At 48.0% G+C, this 27,724-nt stretch overlaps 3 protein-coding genes across 3 annotated transcripts; all 3 read left to right on the forward strand.

The window, feature by feature from the left end:
• The first annotated feature begins 6,088 nt into the window (after positions 1 to 6,088).
• LOC123131342 (F-box/LRR-repeat protein At3g03360-like) lies at positions 6,089 to 13,944 on the forward strand. The gene is made up of 5 exons (XM_044551035.1): positions 6,089 to 6,205; positions 9,261 to 9,319; positions 10,127 to 10,274; positions 10,706 to 10,761; positions 13,270 to 13,944. The coding sequence occupies exons 1-5, from the start codon at positions 6,157 to 6,159 to the stop codon at positions 13,507 to 13,509; spliced, it is 552 nt and encodes a 183-aa protein (XP_044406970.1). The 5' UTR covers positions 6,089 to 6,156; the 3' UTR covers positions 13,510 to 13,944.
• A 4,779-nt stretch (positions 13,945 to 18,723) lies between these two features.
• LOC123131343 (defensin J1-2-like) lies at positions 18,724 to 19,241 on the forward strand. The gene is made up of 2 exons (XM_044551036.1): positions 18,724 to 18,849; positions 18,946 to 19,241. Exons 1-2 carry the CDS (start codon positions 18,753 to 18,755, stop codon positions 19,119 to 19,121), a joined length of 273 nt encoding a protein of 90 aa, XP_044406971.1. The 5' UTR covers positions 18,724 to 18,752; the 3' UTR covers positions 19,122 to 19,241.
• A 4,062-nt stretch (positions 19,242 to 23,303) lies between these two features.
• On the forward strand, positions 23,304 to 23,800 carry LOC123131344 (defensin J1-2). Its single transcript, XM_044551037.1, has 2 exons — positions 23,304 to 23,464; positions 23,558 to 23,800. The coding sequence occupies exons 1-2, from the start codon at positions 23,368 to 23,370 to the stop codon at positions 23,743 to 23,745; spliced, it is 285 nt and encodes a 94-aa protein (XP_044406972.1). The 5' UTR covers positions 23,304 to 23,367; the 3' UTR covers positions 23,746 to 23,800.
• Positions 23,801 to 27,724: the final 3,924 nt, after the last annotated feature.

Raw genomic sequence — 27,724 nt, forward strand, 5'->3', positions numbered from 1 at the left:
TGCAAAATTGGACCAAATCATTTTTATAAAATACTAGGCCATATTTAATGCACAATAGACAAAATGGTTGGGTGTACAAAGTTTTGATCCACCTCTCGTGAAAAAGACAAATTTCCGCCGATTCAGTAGGAAGCGGGTCAAATTTGAACTTCAGCTGCATCATAGTTTGCTATTTATTTTTTACAAAAATCATTTCTAGGTACATAAGTACCTATTTAATCAGAGAAACACCAAAAAAATTCCAAGATTCAACCACTAGCTAGGAACGGTCATTCCCGCCGTTTTGACCGCATTTTGAAACGGGCATAAAAAATTCAAAAAATTCAAAAAATTGGGAAACCTTTGCATTGTGTCATTATATATGGACAAGTAAGAAAAATAACAAACTTGTAATACGGCAATTATTTTAAAAAATGTTCTCAGAAACGAGCTATCACGTGGGGAGATCAATGGCTTTCAAGCCAAATGATCAATCTTATGGCCACATTCATGGCATAGTTTGTTCAAATGATCTCATATTGTGCACAAGGGTGCATATTGGAATGTTAGACAATGTTGCCTAAGGAAGTTTTCATTTTCTTTGGACGAAAAAACATTTTCCATTTTTCGAGTGCCTAAAAGGAGGTTTTTTTGTGAAGGACCTCCCAAATAATTGTTGCAAAATTGGACCAAATCATTTTTCTAAAATACTAGGCCATATTTAATGCACAATTGACAAAATGGTTGGGTGTAAAAAGTTTTGATCCACCTCTCGTGAAAAAGACAAATTTCCACTGATTCAGTTGGAAGCGGGTCAAATTTGAACTGCAGCTGTCTCATAGTTTGCTATTTATTTTTTCCAAAAATCATTTCTAGGTACATAAGTACCTATTTAATCATAAATACATGGTTTGGTGGCGATAGTCGAGGTTTGGGCGGTGGCCGAGGGCCCCAACTCTAGAGCGCGTAAACTCGCATGCCCGCCGCGTGGTCACCGAGTGACGCTGGCATTGCCATGTGTTCTGGGCGGCATAGGCATGTCTAGTGGGTTGGGCACTCCCCAGAGAGGTGCTAGGAAGAAAATTACAACATAAGATTCTCACGAGGAGACCGATCGATGCTCAAACATGAATTAGCAGCCAAGTGTTTGATTAGCGGTACGGGAAATATACATGGCTAATGGGCGTGAGTTTTGGTGAGGATGATCAGTTACTAAGAAGACCGTCTTCACAAATTTTCAGCTCAAAAGGAGGAGCCTAGGTGGTACTTGCTTTGCAAACTACCACACTGGACATAACTACGAATGTTGAAGCTCGGCTCAAAATAATGAATGGATTGAGCTGGTATTTGTTGGAGGATGGTTATTTGGGCATAGGAAAGCACTGTAGAAAATGGATACTATTTGGACATGCCAAAGTGGTACTTCCTTCACAAACTGTTGTTCTGAACAGAATAGGAAAATGAATATTTTTGAATTATTTTTGAACTAGGCAAGGAAGGTTTTTACATATTTGACGAAGATATGACCCAAAGAATTTATGAGATTTTTTTGGGAATTTTGGGAATGACAGAAATATAGGTTGCTTCACAACCTAGGGCAAAACTGCCACATGGACATGACACATAGGCAAAACTGATGAGGTGGCGCCTAGCCATAGCAACCCACCACAATTTACAAGGCTATGACCATCTATATTGGTCGTTAACAACTAGAAATAAGGCAGCGGACTAGCGCTGTTTGCTTTATGACCATTTCCTCTAATGAAATTATGACCTTTCTGACCAAACTGGTCGTTATGGTTTAGGGTTTAGAGCCCCCCAGACAGCTTTTGACCAATTGATCTAAAATGGTCATAAATTTATGACCAATTCTTCGAGGGTCACTGACAGAAGGTCATAAGTTGACATATTTCTTGTAGTGCAACCGCATCATCTCCTCATTTGCCTATCCACAGTAATCTCAATCTTCATGTGCATAATCCAACATCATGCAAGATGCCCTCACCTAGAAGATGTCGTCCAAGCAGCAAACCTCAAGATAGGTGAAAAGAAGCCAAGAAGCCACAGTTGAAGAGTGGAAGAATGCTTGATTGGTTGGCTCCATCAAGTTGACGTTTGCAACAACAAGAGTACAAGACGATGGTAAATATTACTCCCTCCATTCCATAACATAGTACATATAGTTTTTTTTTCAGAAGTCAAATTTTGTAAATTTTGACCAATTTTCTTTAGAGAAAACTATTTACATATGGAATACTTAATTTACATCACTAGATACACTACGAGACATATTTTCATATTGTATATGTGCGACATTGTAGATATAGATAATTTCCACTCTAAACTTGGTCGAACATTGGAAAGTTTGACTTTTAGAAAAATCTATAGGTACTAGTAAGTTTAAAGTGGGCTTATATCTGGACACCTCTCTCTCTCTCTCTCTAAGCTAAAAAAAGGATACATAGTGATCCCAAAAGAGTTATTTGTTTGTTGTTAGATATTGGAGGTATACCGGTTCTTCAATTGAGATGTTGCGCACAAACAATTCAGCAACCAAGATTTCATCAACGATAATGACATTAAGCTGGCAAACATATTACATGTGTTTAAGCAGGAGTATGTTATAGTTACAACAAGTGTATATAAACAAAATAAATCACTTGCATGGTTGTAGCTCACTGCTACAAAGACGTCAATAATAAGGTTGAGTATGTGATCCTCATTAATATATTTGTTACAGCATAGGACCTCGACTAATGATGAATGGACATCACTGATATCCAGCTTAACCAAAAGGTATGCGGTGCTAAATAAGGTTCTTTTGAGTTGTCGTCTGTGCATAAGCTGTAGTGGAAAAAAATCCCCTGAAAAGTTGCGGTGAAAATAAGCCCTTGAGAATAAGCCATCCAATTCTTTTCAGTTTCTGCCACTTTGGCTTATTTTCTGATATACCCCATAAAAAGTTTATAAGGGGAACGAAAACAAAATATCTTTCCTTGTTCTTGATGTAGAATAAATCTGAGGCACTTCGTCGATCATCCGAGGATCAAGCAATCACACGAGCAGGACACCGAGATTTGTTAACGAGGTTCACCGATATGGCTACATCCCCGAGGCCTGACTATGGGCGCTCCTCCCCATGACACTGCTACAATACCGCACCCGGTCGCCCTGGACACCGGCACATGCCGCCGGCTTCCCTTGCGTTCCGGTGCTATTATGTTGGCATAGGTTACATCGTGTGCCTAGCCCCGCTATATATGAGAGGCCTAGGATACAAGTGTCCTACTTGGACACGACTCCATATCCTATCTAAACACAATACAACTACAAGTCCAACTATAACCTACCTTGTGCTTATTCTGACAGCAAGAATTTCAAAGCCGGCAAGTCCTACTTCCTTGTCCACAAAAACATCTCTCGTGACCCCCGCGTCGCCTCCCCGGCGGCGGCGGGGGAACCCTAGCCGTGCCACCGCGGCCCCCTCCCCACCTTGTCCCACCTCCTCGCCGCCGCCTGAGGCAACCGCCGGGCAAGCCCGGGGCGCCAAGGATGGTGGCGGCGGGGCCTCGGTTGCCCTACTTCTGCGTGGGAAACCCTGGATCTGGAGCGGCAGCTTCATTGGCAAGGTACGATCGGCTAGCAGCCATGCGGGCGGTGGATCTGGTGTCCCGGCCGCGTGGGCGGTGGGATCCGGTGGTCGTTGGCGGTCGACGGTGGCTTCTGCGACGACCGGTGTGCGCGATCTGGCGCCTCCCCTCCTTCCCTGTTCGGCGTGCGGGCCAGCCTGCTCAGGCCGCGCTTCCTCTTGGTCGTCGGTTCTGTACAGGAGGCGCTGCTAGTGGCGGAGATCTAGTTCAGGCGAAATCCCTGATCGGCCGCGTGCGACGGTGACGCCTGAGGGTGCCGTTCCCCTCCTTGGAGGCATCGGTATGGACTGATCTCCTCACTTCACTTTTCACTAGGTCTCCCGGGCGAAAGCCCTAACTTTGCTGGGCGGCGGCGGCGCTCACAGTGTCGTTCCCTTCTTGAAGGTGACGCTTTGGGAACCTTGGGGTTGGGTGGCGCTTGTGGGCGGTGGGCGACGGCGGTGGTGCAGCCCTATCCTAGCATGGATTTACGTTCGTTGCTTGGAGATGGACTCGTGTAGGTGAAGGTCGTCGGCTGGTGTCGTGATGGCATCAATGGCGGAGGACCTGCCAAGGCTCGCGTAGGTGGAGGTCGTCGTTTGGCGTCGTGGTGGCGTCGATGCCGGAGGACCTGCCAAGGTTGTCACCTCAATCTGCTCTAAAGATGGACGAGCGGAAGATGGCGGCGATGGCACATGTGAGTGCGTAGGACATGTTTGAGCCCCGGACCTGGCAGATGGCTCGGTCGAGGCCTCCGGTTTTAGATGTTAGGCTTAAGTGAGAGGTCTGGATATGTGGCCCAGCTTGCACCCCTTCATCATTTGTCTAGAAGTAGCGGCAGATGTTGCCATGATGGCAGATTCAGGCATATTGTTGTCCTACTTTGTAAGGTCCTCAAGAATAATTAATAAAATGGCCGCATGCATCTCCTAGATGCAGAGGCCGGGGTCATTCTCCTTTTCTAAAAAAATAACCTACCTTGTACACAATATTCGACACAACTCTAACAAACTCCACCTTGGCGAATATTCTCCACCAGCTTGAATTCGTCAATGCGTCAAACTTCCATGTACATTGGACTTGAGCTTATCCCATGAGCACCGCTGCTACTCCCAAAACTCCATGTGACTCCACCTGCAACTTGTAGTCCCTCCTTTTCTTGACCAGAGTCAATGCTCGAGCAAAACTAAGTTCCCCTTACTCTAGTTTGTGCTCCCAACTTCCAGAGTATCAGTCCAACGCCATCACACACCAATCACCGACCTGCGTGAAAGTGAACAACTCACATATTGGGTGTCACACATAAAAGTTACCTGAACTCGACATCACCGCTCTTCCTTGACCGCCTATCTAAAACTTGAAGGAATTCCACCATTGCATGTAGTCATCCCGAGTCAAATTTGCAGTTGTCTCACCACATGTATGACCACCAGAGCCCTGGCCCGTCTCCATGTCCCATGCATACCACACGCCTCGCTGCTATTACCGCGTCGAGCCTCCGCTGTCCTGGTCGAGTCTCAAGGGTCGCGAACCCACACCACTCAACCTCCACTGCAGAGTACCATCGATCATCACCAACCGATGGCGAGTTTCACGCTTTCATCAGACCACTGGGCTCCAGTCCGAACTGCAAGTCTAACTATAATCTACCTTGTACACAATATTCGACACAACTCTAACACTTGAGATTGTTTATTCCTCCATTGAACATAGACCCAATTTTTCCTTTTTTATTCCTTAGAATCTTTTTCTTTCTTTCTGACAGTACCTCTGGACTGTAATTCTGCTCTTATTAAATGATATTGAGTTATTCCATAGTGTTTGCCGCACATATGAACATACAATTAATTTTTGAACATAATGAAATGTTACAAGTTGAACAAAAGGAAGATTATTGTTACACATACGAACATCATACAATCGCCATTGTCTCACATAGGAGTATCACAGGAGTGTTTAGTTATTACAATAAAATCCATGAAGTCACCATAGGCGCCTTCGTAGTCGAAGGAAATATCTCCGCCCGCAGAACAAACGTCGCCGGAAGGTCCAAAATAATTCCATTAAAACACGAGCACCAGTGGTGGCTAGTTCCATCATAAGGAACCTAACAATCTGAGCTACCCTCAGTTTGCCAAGGTATTATTCGACTAAAACAGTGTATTGTAGTACATTGTAAAAAAATTGAGGTGTTGTAGTATTAATTTTTTGAGGGATTGAGGTGTTGTAGTATTGTACTGTATGCATGCATTGGACAGGAAGCACTGGGCCAGGCCCAATAAGCTGAGGATCGGGTCGGTCCAGTCGAGACGAACTGTTAAAGCCACGTTCCTTCTTCTCATCAAAAAAAGTAGGTCCAGGGCGTCATGTGTGGCTTGGCCAACCACACGATCAAACTTGTATCCCACTCTCTGTGAACTTTGAGTAATAAAAGGCTATTACCCCTCAAAAAAATCAAAAAAAGAAAAAAAAAAGAAAAAAAAGCCACACTCCTTGACCGCCCGATCCACAGTGAAAAGAAGCGAACTCGTCCTCCCCTGCTACGGACATGGACTCCGCATCATCGTCGGCGTCGGCAACGCCACCGGCCACCGGAGGTAACCGTCTCCGTTCTCTTTCAGCTATCTGAGGCAATGCCCTGATCGTTGCCAAATTAGATTATGACAGAAAGTCCATTAATCTATAGCAAAACGGGAGGGAGGGGTTTATTTAGGGTTTGGTCGAAATTCGATCCCACACCTTGGTCCGCGGTTCTTCTATATGGTGCCATCGGGAGGGCTTGCTTTTTTTCCCCTTTCTCCCAAGGAGTTGAGATGCCAAAAGCACAAATCTGGACCTTAATTTCGATGCCATTGATTCACCTTTTCTCTAAATAATAATAATAATAATAATTTGAGATGGTATTTCAGCTTGTGCTTAGAGCATCTCCAGCCGTTCGCCCCCCAGGACGCATAAAAATTGCCCCTTGGGGGCGAGCCGGCGATACAATCGGCGCTGGGGGCGGTTTCGCGCCCAGTCATCGCCCCCAGGCGTCGAAATTGGCCCACTTTTCAGCCCCATTTCGGCGAATAAAGGGCCCATATGGGCGACAATAGGCCCATATTCGGCGTGGTTCGCCGTTGTTCGGCGTTCAATTATGCACATAAATTTTTTTATCACATATTTCATCACAGAAATATCAAATACTTCAACAAAATAGTACACCAACAAATAGTTCAATACAAATTATATAGTTCAACAAATAAAAACTCATATTTCATCACACATCGCGCCCGGCGTCGCCCTTAAGCCTTCATAAATGCTCTATCAGATCTTGCTGCAGTTGATGATGCACCTGTGGATCTCGGATCTCCTAACGCATACTGAGATAGGCAGTCCAGGTCGCCGGTAGCTGGTGATCAACTTCGGTTAGAGGACCCTGCCAGTAGTATGGTTCAGTGTCAAACACTGGGTCTTCTTGCTCTCTCTCGATGATCATGTTGTGCAAGATGACACAGCAAGTGATAATCTCTCACATTTGATCTTTCGACCAGGTCTGAGCGGGGTACCGGACAACAGCAAATCGAGATTGGAGCACACCAAATGCCCGCTCGACATCCTTTCTGCAAGCCTCCTGAACCTTCGCAAACCAGGCGTTCTTGCCTCCTGGCACAGGGTTTGAGATCGTCTTCACAAATGTCGACCATCTCGGATAGATGCCATCAGCTAGATAGTACCCCTTGTTGTAGTGCCGCCCATTGATCTCGAAGTTCACCGGAGGAGAATAACCTTCAACAAGCTTGGCAAAGACAGGAGAGCACTACAGCACGTTGATGTCATTGAGAGGTCCCGACATACCAAAGAAGGAGTGCCAAATCCAGAGGTCCCGTGTGGCCACCGCCTCAAGTACCACACTGCAACCGCCTTTGGCGCCTTTGTACATCCCCTGCCAAGCAAATGGGCAATTCTTCCATTTTCAATGCATGCAGTCAATACTTCCAAGCATCCCAGGAAATCCTCTTGCTACATTCTGTGCTAGGATCCGAGCAGTGTCTTCCGCATTGGGTGTTCTCAAGTATTGCGGTCCAAACACTGCCACCACTGCCCGACAGAACTTGTAGAAACACTCTATGCTGGTGGACTCGGCCATGCGCCCATAGTCGTCGAGTGAATCACCGGGAGCTCCGTATGCAAGCATCCTCATCGCTGTCGTGCACTTCTGGATGGAGGTGAATCCAAGGGCGCCGGTGCAATCCATCTTGCACTTGAAGTAGTTGTCGAACTCCCGGATGGAATTCACAATCCTGAGGAAGTGCTTTCGGCTCATCCAATAACGGCGCCGAAATATTTTCTCGCCATGAAGTGAAGCATCGGCGAAGTAGTCGGAGTAGAGCATGCAGTAGCCTTCGAGACGATGCCGGTTCTTTGCTTTCACCCGCCCCGGCGCCGAGCCACCTCGCCGCGGCTTTTCATTGCTCGCCAGCAGCTGGGCGAGGGCGGCGAGCACCATGAGATACTCTTCTTCCTGGACGTCGGCCTCGGCTTCCTCCTCCAGCAGCGCGGCGAGCGCTTCCTCGTCATCCGAGTCCATCACCGAGTCAGGCAAATCGCTGAACACCTTGCACCCGGTGGGCGTGTCCCCGCCGCTAAACTGCCCCTCCGCGGCCGGAAACGCCCAGCTGCTGTTGGAGGGGCTGCCGCGGCGAAGCTCTGCTATTTTTCCGGCACGGAATGGCTATCTAGTGGTGAAAGGCGGCGGGCGGCGCCGGGATATAGCTACTGGCGGCTGAGGGCGCGGGGGGTGGGAGGCGAGTCGGGGAAGAAAACCTTGACTTTTCCTCTGACGGCGTGGGCCAACCGCGCTTTTCTCTTGCGCCGGAGCCCCCAACTGCCCCCCAGTACGCCGGGTTCGGCCTGTGACCGCCGGGCGGAAAAAAGGCCCGAGCCGGCTTTTTCGGCGTCCTGGGGGCGTGACTGGGCCGTTTTTTCGGCGCCGGCGCGGCAAAAACGCCTGGGAGGGCCTGTTGGGGGCGCGGCTGGAGATGCTCTTACTCCTCGTGATGTTGGAGCAAACTGCTGCCTCATCTGTTTAGCTTAAAGGAACAAATCGTATGGAAGGAAATTCCAACCAGGTTAAATGCTTTGCTAATACGAACTGGTTGTGAATCTATTTATGTTTGGAGTTTTGCACCCCTAAAATTAGTAATAGGGGATGATGCCTAGTTAGAAAACCATAACAATTAACAAGCATCATCCAGTTTTTAGACTGTAATAGGCAGGAGCTCTGCTTTTCATTGCACAAGGGGGCATTGTCAGTGGTGGAACAATACCGAGACCACCTAAGCACTTAACCTTGAAGATATGGTTACATGTAGGAGTTCACAACAAGCAGAAACTAATGAACCTTTTCGTAAAGTATTTGCTTGGCTTGTTAACTTCCCTGGTTTTGATGTATATATGACTATTAAGATGGAACGTCGTCCAGTTAGTTGTGTATTTAGTTAATTTATCCATAGTGGATAGGATTGTTAAAGCTATGTAAACATCAGCACCACAAGTGTGAATAGATTCTTTGTTAATGTGAGAAAGATTTTACTCTAATAACATTCAACTGCACACGAACATACAAAACTACAGAGTTGTGTAATTTTGAATCATTATCTCTTTCTCTAGATGATTGTTTTCCATTGAAAAAGAGGATGCGCATGCAAGATGTCAAGCAGACTGACCAGGTATATATGCTGTGAACATCTTATATTATCTTGAAGTAGTGCATTTCTATCTCTTGGGTCTCTGTCTTCCCTGGTATAGTTCTTTGACATATACTTGGAAAATAAATACTTACACAGTTGTTTCAGATCTTCTTTATTTCATAAGAAAGTATATTGGGATAATTTTCTGCATGGGATTTCAAAAATCATTACGATCATGTAATTTCTTTTGCTTGAATACAATAGTTAATTGTATATGCTAGTCCAGCGACACAGTTTGCTTTGAGTTTCATTTCAGAAAGTTCTACTCCCTCCGTTCCTAAATATTTGTCTTTCTAGAGATTTCAACAAGTGACTACATATGGAGCAAAACGAGTGAATCTACATTCTAAAATATGTTTATATACATCCGTATGTGGTAGTCCATTTGAATCTCTAAAAAGACAAATATTTAGGAACGGAGGGAGTAGGAGATTATTGCTCCCAAGAAGTAAATGAAGGGAGAAAGGAAGTTATTTGATTTTAGCAACATAAAGATATTTCGGCTCAAGCATAATGGTTAGAAGATATCTATGTTCTCCACAAAAGAATATCTCTCAAATATTTGATTTTATTACCTTTTGAACATTAGAACTAGTGCAAGTTCATAGTGGTAACCTAATTTGCGGTTTCAAACAGTAGTAACCTAATTATGGATTATGCATTGGTAGAACAATTCAATCTTGCAGTGGTGTCATTACACAGTGACAATAGTTTATCATTAATTGTAAGAAAGCACTACTGTTTTTACCCTGCATTTGCTCAAATTGTTGCCTCCACTTGCTGTAGTCAACAGTTGAAGCCACACTCATTGACCGCCCAGTGAAAAGACGCAAACGCGTTCCTCACTCTCTCTCAAAAGAAAATAAAGTAGAACCTGCTATGGACATGGACTCCACATCGCCACCGGCGTCAGCGCAGCCACTGTCCAGCGGAGGTAACCGTCTCTTCCCTCTTTTATCTATCCGATGCAATGCCTCGATCCTTGCCTCTTAGATTATGAGAAAGGTACATTGATCTATAGAAAAATAGAGGCAGGAGTTTATTTAGGGTTTGGTCAGAAAAGGAGGGGAGCAGACTCTAGTACTTTGAAATTTGAACCATACACTTAGTTACAGAACGATAATACAAACTGGCAGTGGATCGATTTCTATTACAAAACGATAACATGCATCATGAAGCTTTTCATTTTTAGTAAATATCTCTGTGGCACAATACAGAGACTTCATCTTTTCACCTCTCAAGTGTTCATATTCTACCCTTTCTTGATGCGAGGAAGACTTTAGCTTTATTACACTGTACTACACATGAACATATATATAGAATGCTACTGATTCACGTAACTCAGTACTATTTTCTTTTCTCTAGATGATTGTCTCCTGCCTAACAAAAGGATGCGTTTGCAGTATGAGCAGCCTGTCCAGGTATGTATTTTATCAACATCTTATATTATCTTGACCAAGTGCATTCCTATCTGTCCAAGTATTGAGCTAATTTCTGCATTGGGTTTGAAAAATCATTTCGAATATATAATCATTATATAATATCTTTCGTTTAATTACAAGTAATTAACTATATATGCTTGTCCAGTAACGCAGTTTGCTTGGAGTTTGATTTCAGAATAGTTCTAGGAGATTACTGCTCCGAAAAATCGGATGAAGTGAGAAAGGAAGTGGTTTGATTTGAGCAATATAGAGTTATTTCGGCTCAGATAGAATGGTTAGAAGATATTTATGTTTTCCACTAAAGAATATCTCTCAAATATTTGATTTTATTACCTTGAACATTAGAACTAGTGAGAGTTGACAGTAGTGCCACAATGCCAAATGTTGAAATCATACCTAACTTTGGGGTGTCAAACAGTTCAGCTTCAACCAAAGGTTTGTCATTATTAAATGTAAAAACGCACTACTCCCTCCGGTCAGGTTTATAAGCCGGGCATGGGTTTTTAGGTCTTCAAGTTTGACTAGCGTCTGGAGGAGTCGTCCCGTCCCCCGTGTCGCCCCCCGCTAGGGCAGCTCGGGCGGAACCCTACCCCCACCGTCACCGGGCTCCCAACCCCTCCCTCCCCTCCCCTCCCCTCCGCCGCCATTGGAGGAGGTCGCCGGGCAAAGCCCCGGGCGGCTGACGGCGGCGGCGGAAGCCCCCTTCCCTCCCGCGTTCCTTTGGGTGAGGCGGGTCACCCGGGGCGCAGGGGCCCTTCTCCCCGATCTGAGCCGTCGTCGCGGCGGCGCGGCCGATCTGGCCGCCGACGGCGCCTTGGCGGCGTGGTGATGGGAGGAGGCGGCGGAGCAGCAGGCTTCGTGGAAGATCTGATGGTGCCGGTTGATCGGTGGGCGTGCTTGGTCATGGCGGCGGAGGTTGCAGTGGCCGGTGGCTTGGCCGGTCGGCAGCAGCGAAACATGGCCGGTGGCAGCGGTGATGTTCTGTCTGGATCCCGGGGCAGCGGCCCTGGAGGATGGCGGCTGGTGAAGCTAGGGCCTCCCACGGTGGCATGGCGTGGTGCAGTCCCTGTCCAAGGTGGATCTGTGATGGCGATATGCTATGTATTGGTTCGGATCAGAGACGGTGACGAGTGCGCGGGATCCATCTCGACGGCTCTTGCGGCTTGGCGAGGCGGGGTGGGAGCCCTCCTCCTAGGCTCTAGTGGTGGCACACTCAGGCAGTGGCCGGTGCGCCAGGGCTCCTACGGTGGCACTGTTGTTGCGGTTGGTCGCTAGATCTAGGCGGCTGGATCTGGGGCTTTGAAGGCGGTCGAGATGGTGCACAGGCTGTCGGGTGGATTTCTTGGGACGGATCCGGATGAAAACCTGGTTTTCGGTCCATGGCCGGAGCCGATGATGACGATGCCCCTCTCATCGTTTCCTTCATGAAGGCATCATCGAGGTGAAACTCCCAACTCCACTCAATACCTCCGGGGGAAACCCTAGATCAGCTGATCGGATGTCGGCGGCAAGCATGTGTCGTTACCCCCTTGGGGGCGTCATTCTTGGAGGTGCACTCGGCTTCGCGGGACCAGCGGACAACATCTTTGGTGGAGCGATGTTTCATCCTACACATTGATGGTGGCGGATCTCGAAGGCGTGGCGCAGTGGCAGATTCGGAATTCAATGTGCGAGGATGGACTCACGCAGGAGGACGACGATGTCTGGCGTCGTGGTGGCGTCAATGGCAGAGAGACCTGGCACGGTAGATGCAATAGTACAACTCTGAAGATGGATTGGTGGCAGGTGGCTGCGGCGGCCTCATACCCGGCAGATGTCCTGATTGAGGAGTGCGCCAGACTGGTAGGTGCCCCATACCCGGCAGGCGTCCTGGTTGGGACCTCAGGTCTTAGATGTTTAGGTTTGGCTACGATGTCTGTTTGGTATTAGGCCCAGGGTATCAGCACCCCTTCATCAATTGGATAGGAGTAGCCACAATTGTTGCTTAGACGGTGGCTTTAGTCTTACTGTTGTATGACTTTGTAACGTCTTGTGAGAATAATTAATAAAGTGGCGGCATGCATCGCCCAGATGCAGAGGCCGGGGGTCCTCATCCTTTTCTAAAAAAAAAAGTTTGACTAGCGTGGGAAACATGGTTTATATGACACAAGAAATATGTCTTTAGACTCATCGTTGAATGAGTAATGTTTTTACCCTGTATTTACCTGATTTGTTGCCTCCACTTACTGTAGTGCAAATTAATAGAAAATTGATTACTCAATAAAAGGGGTTCCCTTCCATGTTTGTTTTCATTCATCTGTAAGTTAGAAATGTAGATTAGTGAGTAAAGAAAATGTATGTTGTTAATTTTTAGCAATGGACAGTGTAACCAAGCCCTGCCGCACATGATATCATCGCTTTTCTATGGTTATTAAATAAGTTGTAAGATGTGACGATGGTAGCATGCTTTCTAATTTCATACTACCTACCATGTCATTTCTTCTGCAGAACTGTGATTGGATCAGTACATTGCCAGATGACATTTTAATCAAAATTCTTTCCCTACTGACAATAAGCGATGCTGCAATGACTGGCTGTGTTTCCACCAGATGGAGACACCTCTGGAAGAACGTCGACAGTCTCATCCTTGATGCCCATAATCTCAGGATGCAAGAGCCAGAGCTCTCAAATTACCTTGAAGATCTGCATTTGTGGAAAGCTGAAGCTACAAAGTTTGTTCAGATATAAATGGGCTTTTGCACAATCATAATGGCGATAGAATCAAGGAATTTACTGTCAGATTCCCATTGACCTCAGCCAATGTTTCTGAGGTGGGCCACTGGATTCGGTTTGCAGCTTCAGCCTGTACGGAAAAGCTCTGCCTTGACCTTGATGACAAGGATCGCTCGATTTGTCTGAGAGGCTGGAAGTTCGCTTCAGAGCCGTATGACTTCCTTTTGTCGCCATTTTCTAATGGGAGAGGCTGTCGGTTGAGCGAGTTGACTCTGTCCAATTGCGGTTTAGGAACAACGCCTGAAAATCTTAGTTGCTTTCCATGCCTTCACTCCCTTACACTCGGACGTGTTTCAGTAACTGATACATATGTTTCAAATATTATGTCATGAATTGGTTCATTTGACGATTACTCATTCACAATTGTTGACGTTGGCTGTTGTTTACTGTCATGGCTTAACTAGGGTCTGTATTAAAGCTGATGACCTTGAGTCTTTCGAGTACATGGGGCACGAGGTAAATATTGAGTATGGATATGCACCATTTCTTGATATACTCCGTGTTTATTTCACGAAGAAGAATGAATGCCCTCTAGACTTCATAAGTGCGTTTCCTAAGCTTCCAAAGTTGGAGACGTTGGTCTTGCAATGTCCTGCGCCTGTGCAAGTATGTAAGATTTCTGACCCTTGGTTTGCATGGCCATCTTTAGAAACTGTCTACATGCTCCATCTTCTTTTTGGACCCCCACTGTCTCCAGGTACCTCGCGCGCTGCGGCACACTTTCAGATTTGCTAATTTGAAGACAATCGTAATCTGTCTCGTGACATCTTGGAAAGGGTGCATTTGCTCGCTTGCTTATCTCCTTCAAGAAGCTCCCTTACTCGAATATTTCGGGCTACATGTAAGTTGTGCCCTTGTTATTTCTACACACTTCACATTAAAACATGTCAACAATTGTTTACCTTTCTATGTTTTTTAAATTTAGCCAGCTTATATCCATGCAGGGGTTTTCCAAGCTTAAGGAGCCTAGTGAGCTCAACATGACATGGCCCGCGGATTTGACATTTCCGAGGCTCTACAATATCGAAATCAACGGGTTTAGTGGGGAATTGGAACTGATGGAGCTCCTATACTTTCTGCTGAGAAGGGCGCCCATGCTGAAGTGGTTGCAACTCAAGACACTTGCAATGGAGCCATGGTTCGTCACGAACGAGAAGCATAAGTTGCAAGACGAAGAGAGGTGCGGTTACGCGAGAGAGATGACCTCAACACACCTGGCTCCCAAGGTTCCGTCAACCGTGGAGTTCAGCATCACCTGATTTCCGTGTGTACTGAAATGCGTTGCGGCTGTTACATATCATCAACGAACAACCGAGGTACCTTGAGCTTGTCGGATGTTATGATGGTCCGATCTTAATTTTGTAGTTCGTTGATTAATTAGGCTCATCTATATACATCTGTTTTGACTCTGGGGCCCATCTATATATGACTATAACATGAACTCTTTAGATTTGGTTGATTAGTTTGGTTCTTTTGCCGCACGGCTGGACCGAATCTTTATTTTCTAAAACCCTGTCAGTGCTAAGTGATGGTCTGGAGAACTAAACCAATGTGGATGTAGTTTCTATTATCCAATAAAACAAATCCTATATACCTAAGAACTCCATCCTATAACTAACTTATTTATCTAAACATGCAGCTCGCCCATCTCAGCGATCTGCCATGCACCGCATGCATTCCATTCAAGCTCTCTCTCAAGGTGTGACCTGAGTTTTTCCTCGCTGCCTCGTCAACATAGGAACGAACGCGTCCATGCTTGGCCACCAGGCCCACTGTCAACACAATTATTTTAATGGTCGTCACCTTAATTAGTTATACCCATCCGATGCAAGGCATGCGCCTTCCATTCACGGCATGCGTTACTGGAGCCAGACCATCTACTGATGCCATGGTTTTTTCCCCATAGCATCTGTTGTGTCCCTGAGAAACTGATGATTCCCTCTCCTTCCGGCTTCTTCACCTTCTCCATCAAATCCCTGCTGAGGTCATTAGCTATTCCCTCACTGATTGATTTTCTTACACATGTTCGTCTTCTGTATTAAATCCTATTACCCTCCGTCTCCTCCACGATTGTGCAAGAGAAGCTGATAAATTTCTCAATGGATCATATTCTCTAGCTTCAGCCGCCGAATCCACCATCACCATCCAGTTGCAGCAGCGGTGGTCGCCTCCCATGTCGACCACCCTGCGAATAAGAGCCATGTTGGTTGGTCAACAATGGTGCAGATGGATTCGGCAGCTGCTTGCTCGCATCCCAGGTCTCCATTGGATATCATGCCGCTATCCCACCGGGTGCTCTTCTCCGTGGTCTGATCCGGGGGCACCGACACTGTCTCCAATGCATCATTGTTGACACTGAGGCATCCAGCCCCACTAGGTTGCTCGCCACCGTCTGACCCAGGGATGCCGTCCCATCCTGGCCAACGCCGAGGCTTCCTGCTGCAACACGTGGTTGATATCGTGCAGACGGACGTCCGAGTTGTAGGTCACAGTGGAGGTCCAACGCGCTTGGGGTTGTCGACATCCTTCTCCTGGTCACCACTCTCTGCTGGCGCCTCGACCCGGATGCCTTCCACATCGCCACCAAGCAAGAGCACACTGGTGAGCTCCTCATTTCAATCGATTATTTCTGTTGGGTCCTTAAACTTTCAAGTCCCGCGTGTTGCCAATTTTATTTGAGCCCAAATGCCTTCTCCTCAGCTAGGTAGGTCAGATGAATCCAGGAGGAATGTTTCGTAGTTCGATTGATTTGACTATATGTATGCCAGGATATATACGTGGCTTCACATGGATGTGGTTACACCAATGTCCAGTGATCGTGTATAGTGGTGACTTTTGGTACTAATTAACTGAAAGGATAGCCAAAACGGTGATGTATATGATGTGATTAAGAATTTAACACCCCTAAGAGTTTCTAAATTTTGTTTATCTTGCACAACAATAAACTACATCACATTGCAATGGATCGCCACTATTCTAAGTTATTCGTTTTACCAAGTGTTTCAATATTGAGTGATTTAGATTTTTTTTATATTAATTATTTTATATGGCCATTTGACTATATTCAGAAGCCGACCATGGAGGAACCCAGGTATTGTTCCAGCTCTTGGGCTTTCTGGTATCTATTTCTTTTTTCCGTTGTTTAAATCATCATGCTGGTGTTGTGTGCTATAAAACAAATACAACATTCATTGCTTGCAATAAAATTTATCATATAATTGATTTCAATTGTTATCATCTTTGCGACAACAAAAACCCGCAGCAACGCGTCCGGTATGATCTAGTACCAAATAGGTTTTCGCCCCCTCTTATAGATAATGCATGAACCATGTCCATACAAGCAATGACGATAAAGGGTTCCCACTGCTTTACATTATAAAGCAACCACATGATACAATAAGCATGCTGGGCCGCAACACAACCAAGCCTAAAAATTAAAACAAGTGAAAGAAAGAGAAACAAATGCCGACATCGGCAACTTGACGAAACAAAGAAGACCGGCAACCATTGCGCCCTACGTAGATGTTCCACCACGCTCCAAGCAGACCGAAGTGCCGCATACCGAGCAACACCTTCAAGAAGGAAAGCGATGACGACACTGCTGCTGCCCGGACAAGTCCTAGGGTTTCCCCCGGTACGTGAAGGGTAGTCGGGAGGGGGTACATCCGAAGCCCTTCAGGAAGGAACGGTGGCACCCATAGACGTCACCAAATCGGTGCAGGACGAGCCAACAGGGATTTCTCCTGACCCCAAAAATCCCCGCCACCCTGGACAACTCGAGTGCTCTGCCAAACCAGCCGCCCACCAACATGCGCCACCACGGTCTTGGAACCCACTTCGTCGCCAAAATGAGGCTATCGACACGATGCCAAGAGGAAGGAAGAGGGGGACAGCAGACCCGAGGGCACCAGCAACGCAACCGAGCGGGAGGGGACCGGACGCGACAACTGGGACAAACCAGGGCACCACTGGCCCGACCAGGCCACCATTGGCCCAGATGGGCCCACAAAGTCCCCCCGCCACGTTGCAGCACGCTGGCTTCCAACGCCACCGTCGACGCCCCACCTCCACCTCCAAGGAGCCTCGCCGTCGTGCAGAGAGCCTCGGCCCGCCCAAACCCAGATGGGGCCCAGAGGGCCTAGATCTGGGCCTAGCGGGGGCCGCCGGCTGAGCTCCCGCACCACCGAGCCATCCCGCAGCCAACGGCTGCACCACCACACCTAAGGGACCCGAGGCCCGCGGGAACCACTCCGCCGCTAGGAGGAGCCCCCACGCCCCCGCGTCACGCCTAAGGCACCCTAGGCCAGACGGCCAGAAAACGCCACGGGGTATTTTCCGCGAGGAAAAAGGATTATGCATGATACAAGTGAAACGTCGCAAAATAGAGCAAATTTTGTAGTGATTACATTTGCATATATGAAATCTGCATCCCAATCCCCATTACACACGCCTAACCCTCATCATGTGTCTACTGTGTCCAAATCAAAATTAGGAACTAATCTCCGCCGACCAAGAAGGTGTCGTGGGCACATGAGAGAGCACAACAGAGGGGCTTACATGAAAGCGCAGGCAGGGGAAGCCGGCGAGGAGCTGCTTCTCCCAGCCAAACAATGATGGCTAGGGTTCGGCGCTGGTGGTGCCATGACTTGCGTGCGTGAGGAAGGGAACCAAATGAAGGGAAGGAAGGGGAGGGGAGGGGAGCAAATCGAAGGTGGGCAAGAGAAAGAGAGTACCTATTGCCGGAGCAGACGGAGGAAGCTCCATGGTGTGGGTTGCCCCTGACGACCGCACGGATGAGCAGAGTAGAAGTCGACGGGGAAGCAGGATTCCCGTCCTCGGGCATGTCCGCATCGTCGGAGGTCCTGTCCCGGCCTCCGTCGAGGCCCTGGGCTGCCGCGGCAAATCTGGGCCGCTGCCTGACCTGCTCGCTCACCCGATGTCCCTCTTCTCTTCTCTCCTCTTCTCTTATCTTGTGATGAGGGGAGGGAAGGGTGAGGAGGAGGGGGTGGCGGTGGCGGCCTTTAGATATATTTTGATTTGATTTGGATACTAGATTAAAACTAACATTATGATAAGTATTGATAGCACACATTAATATCTCACGAAATAATCGTGTCAACATTGACATACTTTTGCTATAAATACTCACACAACCATCAGTTTCATTTAGAAAAAACAACACACGATACCTTTTGGATATGGCATCGTACATGAAGAAGGTTGCTGAAGGACCACTGGGAACTGGCAAGGCTTTCATATGCCTGTCGCTGTTGATGCTGCTCGTGCTGTCATCTGGTAGGAAGAGCATCATTATCCCACACATCTCCCGATCGGACTGATCCAAATTAGTTAAGTTGATGGTTAATTTGTATTGTCTGTGGATGGATGCAGAAAAAATGGAGTCGTATGGCTGCATAAAGCGGAAGAGCGGGAAGTGGCTCAACGACACTTGCTTCATACCAGGCACCTGCAACGCACCCTGCAGAGACGAGGGCTTCGACAGTGGCCATTGCAAGAACCTCTGGACATGCATCTGCTACAAGAACTGCACCGGCTTATCCCTCTAGCCACCACATGCATGAACGATCGGCATGTACTCCGACTACAATAAATTAACAAGTTCTATTCATGGCATAAACATCTATTCCCTCTGCCCCACAATATAAGATGTTCAAGTTCGGTTGGCATGCACTCCCACTAAAACAAACTAATAAGTTCTATTCATGGTATAAATATCTACTCCCCTGTCGTACAATATAAGACGTTCAAGTTTACGAAAATGTCTTATATTGGATGGAGGGAGTAATACACTATGCTCCTTAATTTTAGAGCCCCCATTCAATCGAGGTGTTATATTTAAATTTGGTTTTACGATTTTGACTGGATCAACGATTTCAAAAGGAGCTCTCTCGCTAATCAATTTTGAATTTGATTCATGAATTTGGTTGGGTCGACAAGTTCTCAAATTAATCGGCCAGAACCAGCCTAAGAAACATATCAGTCCCATGCATCCTCTCATCACCTAGAACAAAAAGTGTCTATAAGTGACACTGTAGCACCAATCATATCTCTATCTAAATCTATATCTACACCTAATCTATCTATATCTATGTTTATCTTTATCTAATAATAAAGCAGCTATTGCTTTTGTCCACTCACCGTCGTGCACTTTTTACAGAAAAGCCCTTGTGGTTTTCGGTAATTGAACTGCAGTCCCTTTTATAGTCGATCTGAGAAAATGTTTTGTTTTTACAAAAAAACCTGCACTATCCAGAAAAAAATGTCTTCCTCTCTTATCCATGGAGCCCATTTTGTCATGCGCCGGCGGCCGCCGTGCCTCGCACGGGAGAATGGTGGACGCCTCACCGGGGCATATGCTCGCGTGAGGGGCGGCGCCCTTGCCGGCGGCGGAGATGGCTTCTGTCACACAACAAGGTGGATAGGGTCAACGCGACGGCTCGAGTGGTTGGGGGCGGCGCGGCTGCTCGATCAGAACGGCGGGGGCGCTGGATCGGCGGCGGCGGCTGGAGCTTGCAGAACGGCGGCAGCAGCAGATGGAGCTTGCAGTATGGCGGCAGCGGTGGATGGAAGCCGGCGGATGAGAGTGGAGGTTGGAGTGGCGAACAGGGGCGGCGAGCGGGATCGAGCGGCGCTGGTCACTGCCTCTATGCGTCTGTGTGTTTTTTTTTGTTGAGAAAAAGTGCGCCTATGCATGTGATGGCGTTAGGAGAAGATGGGGATCGGGAGGCTGAGGGGATCGACTAGGGTTAGAGTAGTGGGGGCGAATGGGCTTTAGGGGTTAGGTGGGCCAGCCTGCTAAGTTGCTCCTTTTTTTGCGCAGGAAATTAGTCTGGCTGAAAAAAAAAGCTATATGAGTGCTCTGTTAGGGTTCCGCCAAGTCCCAAGTGGGCTCCTAATCAGCCTTTTCATTAGAAAATAGTCCCACCCTTGCTAAAAAAAATTAGCTCCACATCTCTCAAGTTCTTCACAGTGTCCAGCAGATATAAATCCCAAGTGACTCAAAGATAAGAGCTATGCTCCCCGGCAACGGCGCCAGAAAAAGGTTCTTGATAACCCACAAGTATAGGAGATCGCAACAGCTTTCGAGGGTAGAGTATTCAACCCAAATTTATTGATTCGACAGAAGAGGAGCCAAAGAATATTCTCAAGTATTAGCAGCTGAGTTGTCAATTCAACCACACCTGAAAACTTAGTATCTGCAGCAAAGTGTTTAGTAGCAAAGTAATATGATAGTGGTGGTAGCGGCAACAAAAGTAAAGACAGCAAAAGTAATGTTTTTGGTATTTTGTAGTGATTATAACAGTAGCAGCGGGAAAGTAAATAAGCGAGAACCAGTATATGGAAAACTCGTAGGCACCGGATCAGTGATGGATAATTATGCCGGATGTGGTTATCATGTAACAGTCATAACATAGGGTGACACAGAACTAGCTCCAATTCATCAATGTAATGTAGGCATGTATTCCGTATATAGTCATACGTGCTTATGGAAAAAAAGTTGTATGACATCTTTTGTCCTACCCTCCCGTGGCAGCGGGGTCCTATCGGAAACTAAGGGATATTAAGGCCTCCTTTTAATAGAGAACCGGAACAAAGCATTAGCACATAGTGAATACATGAACTCCTCAAACTATGGTCATCACCAGGAGTGGTCCCGATTATTGTCACTTCGGGGTTGCTGGATCATAACATAGTAGGTGACTATAGACTTGCAAGATAGGATCAAGATTCAAGAACTCACATATATTCATGAAAACATAATAGGTTCAGATCTGAAATCATGGCACTCGGGCCCTAGTGACAAGCATTAAGCATAGCAAAGTCATAGCAACATCAATCTCAGAATATAGTGGATACTATGGATCAAACCCTAACAAAACTAACTCGATTACATGATAAATCTCATCCAACCCATCACCGTCCAGCAAGCCTACGATGGAATTACTCACGCACGGCGGTGAGCATCATGAAATTGGTGATGGAGGATGGTTGATGATGACGACGGCGACGAATCCCCCTCTCCGGAGCCCCGAACGGACTTCAGATCGGCCTTCCCGAGAGGTTTTAGGGCTTGGCGACGGCTCTGTATCGTAAAACGCGATGATTTCTTTTCTCTGATTTTTTCTCCGAAAGCAAATATATAGAGTTGGAGTTGGCGTCGGAGGGCATCCAGGGGGCCCACGAGGTAGGGGGCGCGCCCTAGAGGGGGGGCGCCCCCCACCCTCGTGGATAGGGTGTGGGCCCCCTGGTCTTCATCTTTGTCGAGGATTTTTTATTATTTTTTCTAAGATGTTCCGTGGAGTTTCAGGTCATTCCGAGAATATTTACTTTTTGCACATAAAACAACACCATGGCAATTCTGCTGAAAACAACGTCAATCCGGGTTAGTTCCATTCAAATCATACAAGTTAGAGTCCAAAATAAGGGCAAAAGTATTTGGAAAAGTAGATACGACGGAGACGTATCATGAGTCGAGATTACCAACTCCCACTTAGGAGTAGAAATTTGCTTAAGATTTGATTTGAATGAGTTAATGGATGAAGAAGTTGTTTTCGAAAAGTGAAGATTTGATTAAGTTAATGCATGCATCAAATGGGCCCGCACAAATTGGTTGTGCTTGAGCGAATGGTTGTTTGTAAGACGCTCATGGGCGTAATATAGGATTTGCCGAGGGGTTGGTGGGTGTGAGGCGAAATTACCAACTCCCCCTTTAGGAGTAGAGATTTTCTTTAGATTTGATTTGAACGAGTTAACGGATGAAATTGTTTTGGGAAAGTGCGAATTTGATTGAGTTCATGAACGCATCAAATGGGCCAGCCCAAATTTGTTGCACTTGACCGAATGGTCGTCTGTAAGACGCTCGTGGGCATAATATAGGGTTTTTTAGCAATCATAATACAGCGTTTGCCGAGGGGTTGGTGGGAGTGAGGCGAGACTACCAACTCCCCCTTTAGAAGTAGAGATAATCTTAAGATTTGAGTTGAACGAGTTAATGGATGAAATTCTTTTGGAAAAGTGTAGATTTGGTTGAGTTAATGCACGCATCAAATGGGCCCGCGCAAATTGATTGCGCTTGAGGGAATGGTCGTCTATAAGACGCTCGTGGGCGTAATATAGGGTTTGCCGAGGGGTTGCTGAGAGTGAGGCAAGACTACCAACTCCCCCTTAAGGTGTAGAGATTTTTTGATGATTTAATTTGAACGAGTTAATGGATGAAGTTGTTTTGAAAAAGTGCAGATTAGATTGAGTTCATGCATGCATCAAATAGGCCCTCCCAAATTGGTTGTCCTTGAGCGAATGGTCGTCTGTAAGATGCTCATGGGCGTAATACAGGGGTTACCGAGGGGTTGATGGGAGTGAAGCGAGACTACCAACTGCTCCTTTAGGAATAGAGATTCTGAGCCAGACGAAAATTATGGGAGGGAGGTGGACGGATGAAATTACAGTGGTAAGAAACGCTTCTCTTTTTAATAATAGGTATAGATTTAGAGCTTCTTGTATATTGCTTCACTATGAAAACAATAATTATTCCCCTTTATTATTGTACTCGTACTCCATTTTTCCTTTCAAAAAGGACATAATCAATCAATCATGTCTAAAACTAGGCGTTAGGATAAGGCACCAGCCATGTTTAGAAGTGGAACTAAAATTAGCTAGACATTAGGATATGCATTGATAGCACGCATTAATATCTTACCAAATAATCGTGTCAACATTGACATACTTTTGCTATAAATACTCACACAACCATCGGTTTCATTTAGAAAAAACAACACACATTACCTCTTCGATATGGCATCATACATGAAGAAGGTTGCTGAAGGACCACTGGGAACCGGCAAGGCTTTCATATGCCTGGCGATGTTGATGCTGCTCGTGCTGTCATCTGGTAGGAAGAGCATCATCCCACACATCTTCCGATCAGACTGATCCAAATTAGTTAAGTTGATGGTTAATTCGTATTGTCTGTGAATGGATGCAGGAAAAATGGGGGCGCATGGCTGCGAAAAGCGGAAGAGCGGGAGGTGGACCAACGACACTTGCATCATAGCAGGCACCTGCAACGGGCCCTGCCGGGACGAGGGCTTCGACAACGGCCATTGCCATAACACCTGGGAATGCATCTGCTACAAGAACTGCGGCTTATCCCTCCAGCCACCGCATGCATGAACGATCGGCATGTACTCCGACTAAAATAAATTAATAAGTTCTATTCGTGGCATAAGAGCAACTCCAACGGATTGACTTAAACGGACGGCGATTTCATCCGCTTTTTGTCTTATTGGGTCGGCCAGACGGACACGGATGCCCGTTTCCACATTTTGGTCGGCGCGTGCGCCCAACACTGGCCTGAGACTCATTTTAACGGCGCCAAAAAAATAAACGCATGCATATTAAAAAAAGAGAAACAACATTAATTAAACATTAAAGCCGGCCACGAAGGCCGGCGAGAGTCCACGCGTCCACACTTGCATTTAGAAAAAAATAAAAATAGCCTAAACTACGAGGCGGCGCGCTGCCCTACGCGCCGTCGTTGTCGTCCTCGGGGTCCGTGAGGTCGATGAGCGTCGGCGCCGGCCCGGCCCAGGCGAACGTCGTGTTCCAGAGTGTCGTCATGTCGGGCTGTGCCGGCGCAGGCTGTGTCGGCGCAGGCAGTGCCGGGGCGGGGGGGTGTGCGGCCGCCTGTGCAGCCACGGCCTAGCGCGCCTCCTCCTCGAGATAGCGATCGAGCATCTCCTCGTACTCGCCACGACGGCGCTGGCGCCACATCTCGAGGTACGCCTGCTCCTGCACCGGCGTCGCCCCCAGCCAAACCGGTGGCGCGGACACCCACTCGCGCACCACTCCCCTCCAGGAGAAGCGCGCGATCGGCTCGGGCTCTGGCTCCGGCTGCAGCTCCGGCTTGATGGGGGACGGCCAGGCCACCGGCGGCACCACGCGATCGCCCGTCGCCGTGAGGGCAAGGGCCGCGACCCCGCCTACACAACCAACTCGCCCAACTGGGCGAGCTGGTTCACCTTCGAGCACGAGGAGGCGAGGCGACGGGGCGTGCGCGAGGTCGACCGGAGGTCGCCGCCACCGGCGCTCGTCGTCCGCGAGGAGGACTAGACGGCGGAGGACGCCTACCAGGCGGCCCTTGCGGCCGTATATTGGGAGAGCGAGGAGGACGAGCGGCGCAGGGCGGAGGCGGCGGAGGCGGACGAGGAGGCTCGATACGAGGCGGCAATGGCGCAGGCCCTTGCCCTCTCCGCGGCGGGCGACGGCGTGGTGTCACCGGTGGCCCCGCCGTCCCCCATCAAGCCGGAGCCAGAGCAGGAGCCGTCCCCCATCGAGCGCTACTCCTGGCCAGGAGTAGTGCGCGAGTGGGTACGCGCACCGCTAGTCTGGATGGGAGCGACGCCGGCGCAGGAGCAGGCGTACCTCGAGCACTGGCGCAAGATCAGGGTGGCCGAGGAGCGCCGCGACGGCGAGTACCTCGAGATGCTCGCGTGCGACCTCGAGGAGGAGTAGCGCGAGGCCGAGGAGGAGGCGCGCCAGGCCACGGCTGCACAGGCGGCCGCACCCCCCCCCCCCCCCCCCGCGCGCCGGCACAGCCCGACATGACAGCACTCTGGAACACAGCGTTCGCCTGGGCCGGGCCGGCGCCGACGCTCATCGACCTCACGGACCCCGAGGACGACGACGGCGCCTAGGGCAGCGCGACGCCTCGTAGTTTAGGCTGTTTTTTTAAATGCAAATGTGGACGCGTGGACTCTCGCCGGCCTTCGTGGCCGGCTTTAATATTTAATTAATGTTGTTCTCTCTTTTTTAATATGCATGCTTCATTTTTTGCGTCGTCAAAATGGATTCAGACCAGCGTTGGGCGCACACGCCGACCCAAATGCGAAAGCGGACATCCGTGTCCGTCTAGCCGACCCAAACGGACAAAAAGTGGACAAAATCGCCGTCCGTTTGGGTCGGCCCGTTGGAGTTGCTCTAAGTGGCCTAAGATGCCTCCAGTCAAATCTGTACCCTCCATATCCAATCCAATAGCCCAGGTTTCATCTCCAACAGGCGCTGAACGCGGCGCGCGCAAAAAACAGTTTTAGCGCACGCCCATCACCTGGTTTTGGCGCAGCGCCTGCTCCAGCAGCCGCGCTAAAATGCAGCGCGCGCGCCGCTCCAGCAGCGCGCAAAAATGCAGCGCGCGCGACTCGCACAAACAACATATGCATTCGAAAACAGAAGCAAAAAGATCAAAACAAACAAAAATAAATAGTTCGATTTCGTTTATTACAACTCAAACAAACAGTTTATCATTCAATACAACAAATAGTTTAACAATACAATAACGAAGGCACAAATCATGATGCTCTTTGTCGTCCATTCCATGCCCACCACTCCTTGATGAGATCCTTCTGCGGGATGTCGAATGGCATGATAGGAGGCAACAAAATGGGCCACCCTTTCAGCCCTCCGTCGCACTCGCACCGGATGTCCCAAGAGCTCATACTGAGAGTAGTCTACATCTTGGCCACGCTCATTCTCGATGATCATGTTGTGCATGATCACACAAGCGTGCATTATGTACCAAAGCATCTTCTGATCCCAAAATCTAGTCGGTCCTCTCACAATAGCAAATCGGGCTTGCAAAATCCCAAAAGATCTCTCCACATCTTTTCTAGCCGCCGCCTGAGCATTGTGGAAATCAAGATTTTTCTTATCTTCTGGCTTTTTCAACGGCTTGACAAAGGTTTGCCACTTTGAATAGATGTCATCCGCTAGATAATAGCCATAGTTGTATGTACGGCCATTTGCTACAAACTGCATCAGTGCCAACTCCCCATTTGCAATCTTACTCATCAGTGGTGACCGGTTGACAACATTGGTGTCATTCAAAGATCCAGGCATTCCAAAGAATGCATGCCAAATCCAAGTCTCTTGATCGGCCACCGCTTCAAGGATTATAGTGGAACCCTTTTTTTGGCCGTGGAATTGCCCATGCCATGCCTTTGGACAATTCTTCCAAGTTCAATGCATGCAATCTATTGAGCCAAGCATGCCAGGAAAGCCGCGAGCTTTGTTCATCGCCCAAAGCCTTGCGACGTCTTCAGCGTTGGGAGATCTCAAATACTCCTCGCCAAACACTTGCACAATTCCGACTGCGAAGCGCTTGACACACATGATGGCTTGGCTCTCACCCATAGCCAAGTAATCATCAACTAGATTAGCCGGTATACCGTATGCCAACATACGCAAAGAAGCTGTCACCTTCTGAAAGGTGCTATGCCCGAGCTCTCCGGCGACATTCCTCCTTTGCTGAAAAAAGCGGTCATGGCACGCTAATTTCTCTGCAATTCGCCTAAACAACTCGGTGCTCATCCTAAACCGGTGACGAAAATACGACTCGGGATATGCGGGATTCTCCGTAAAATAATGCCTAATCAATCTATTGTGGGCATTGATCCTATCCCTTCAAATTTTTTGCCAACCCATAACCGAACCACCGTGCTTCGGGTTTTTTATTAATATGCGTAGCTAGGATCATTGCAAGATCCTCCTCCTCTTCCATATCAAATTCTTCTTCAGAAGAATCATACGACGAACTCATCTACAATGTTGAATACTATGCTATAAATAAAAAACTACAATCAACATGCACGAAATTCATGGCTTTTGAGCAATGCATACCTTCTAGGCGTTTTGTCGAACACCTTGCGGCGCCGAGCGGCAGCGAGCGCGCGGGCGCTGTTCGTCGGAGGACCAGCACGCGCGCGGGGCGGCTGGACTAGAGGGGGGCGGAGAAAGTGCGCGCGGGGCGGAGATAGGCCGGGGAGTCGCCGGGTGGCGCGGTCGGCGGCGGCGGCGCGGCTGGATGGGGGTGGGAGGTGCGAGAGAACGCGCGAGAGTCCAGCTCGCGGGAGCGGGTGCAGCAAATAAGCGGCGTGCGATTGCGTTTCGGCCCGCGCGCTGGACTACGTATGCCGCGCGCGCTGTTTTCGCGCACCCGCTAGAGCAACTATTCTGGTTGCGCGCGCGCTAAAACGGGGGATTTTGCGACGCGGCGCTAGTTTGTCGCGCCTGTTGGAGATGCTCTAAGCCCAGATTCTATGCTAGTTGCCTCCACCCAGAGTGGTGTCAATGCATGCAAGGCATAGATGGAGAAGGA

Source organism: Triticum aestivum, chromosome 6A, assembly GCF_018294505.1.
Source record: "Triticum aestivum cultivar Chinese Spring chromosome 6A, IWGSC CS RefSeq v2.1, whole genome shotgun sequence".
Lineage (NCBI taxonomy): Eukaryota > Viridiplantae > Streptophyta > Magnoliopsida > Poales > Poaceae > Triticum > Triticum aestivum.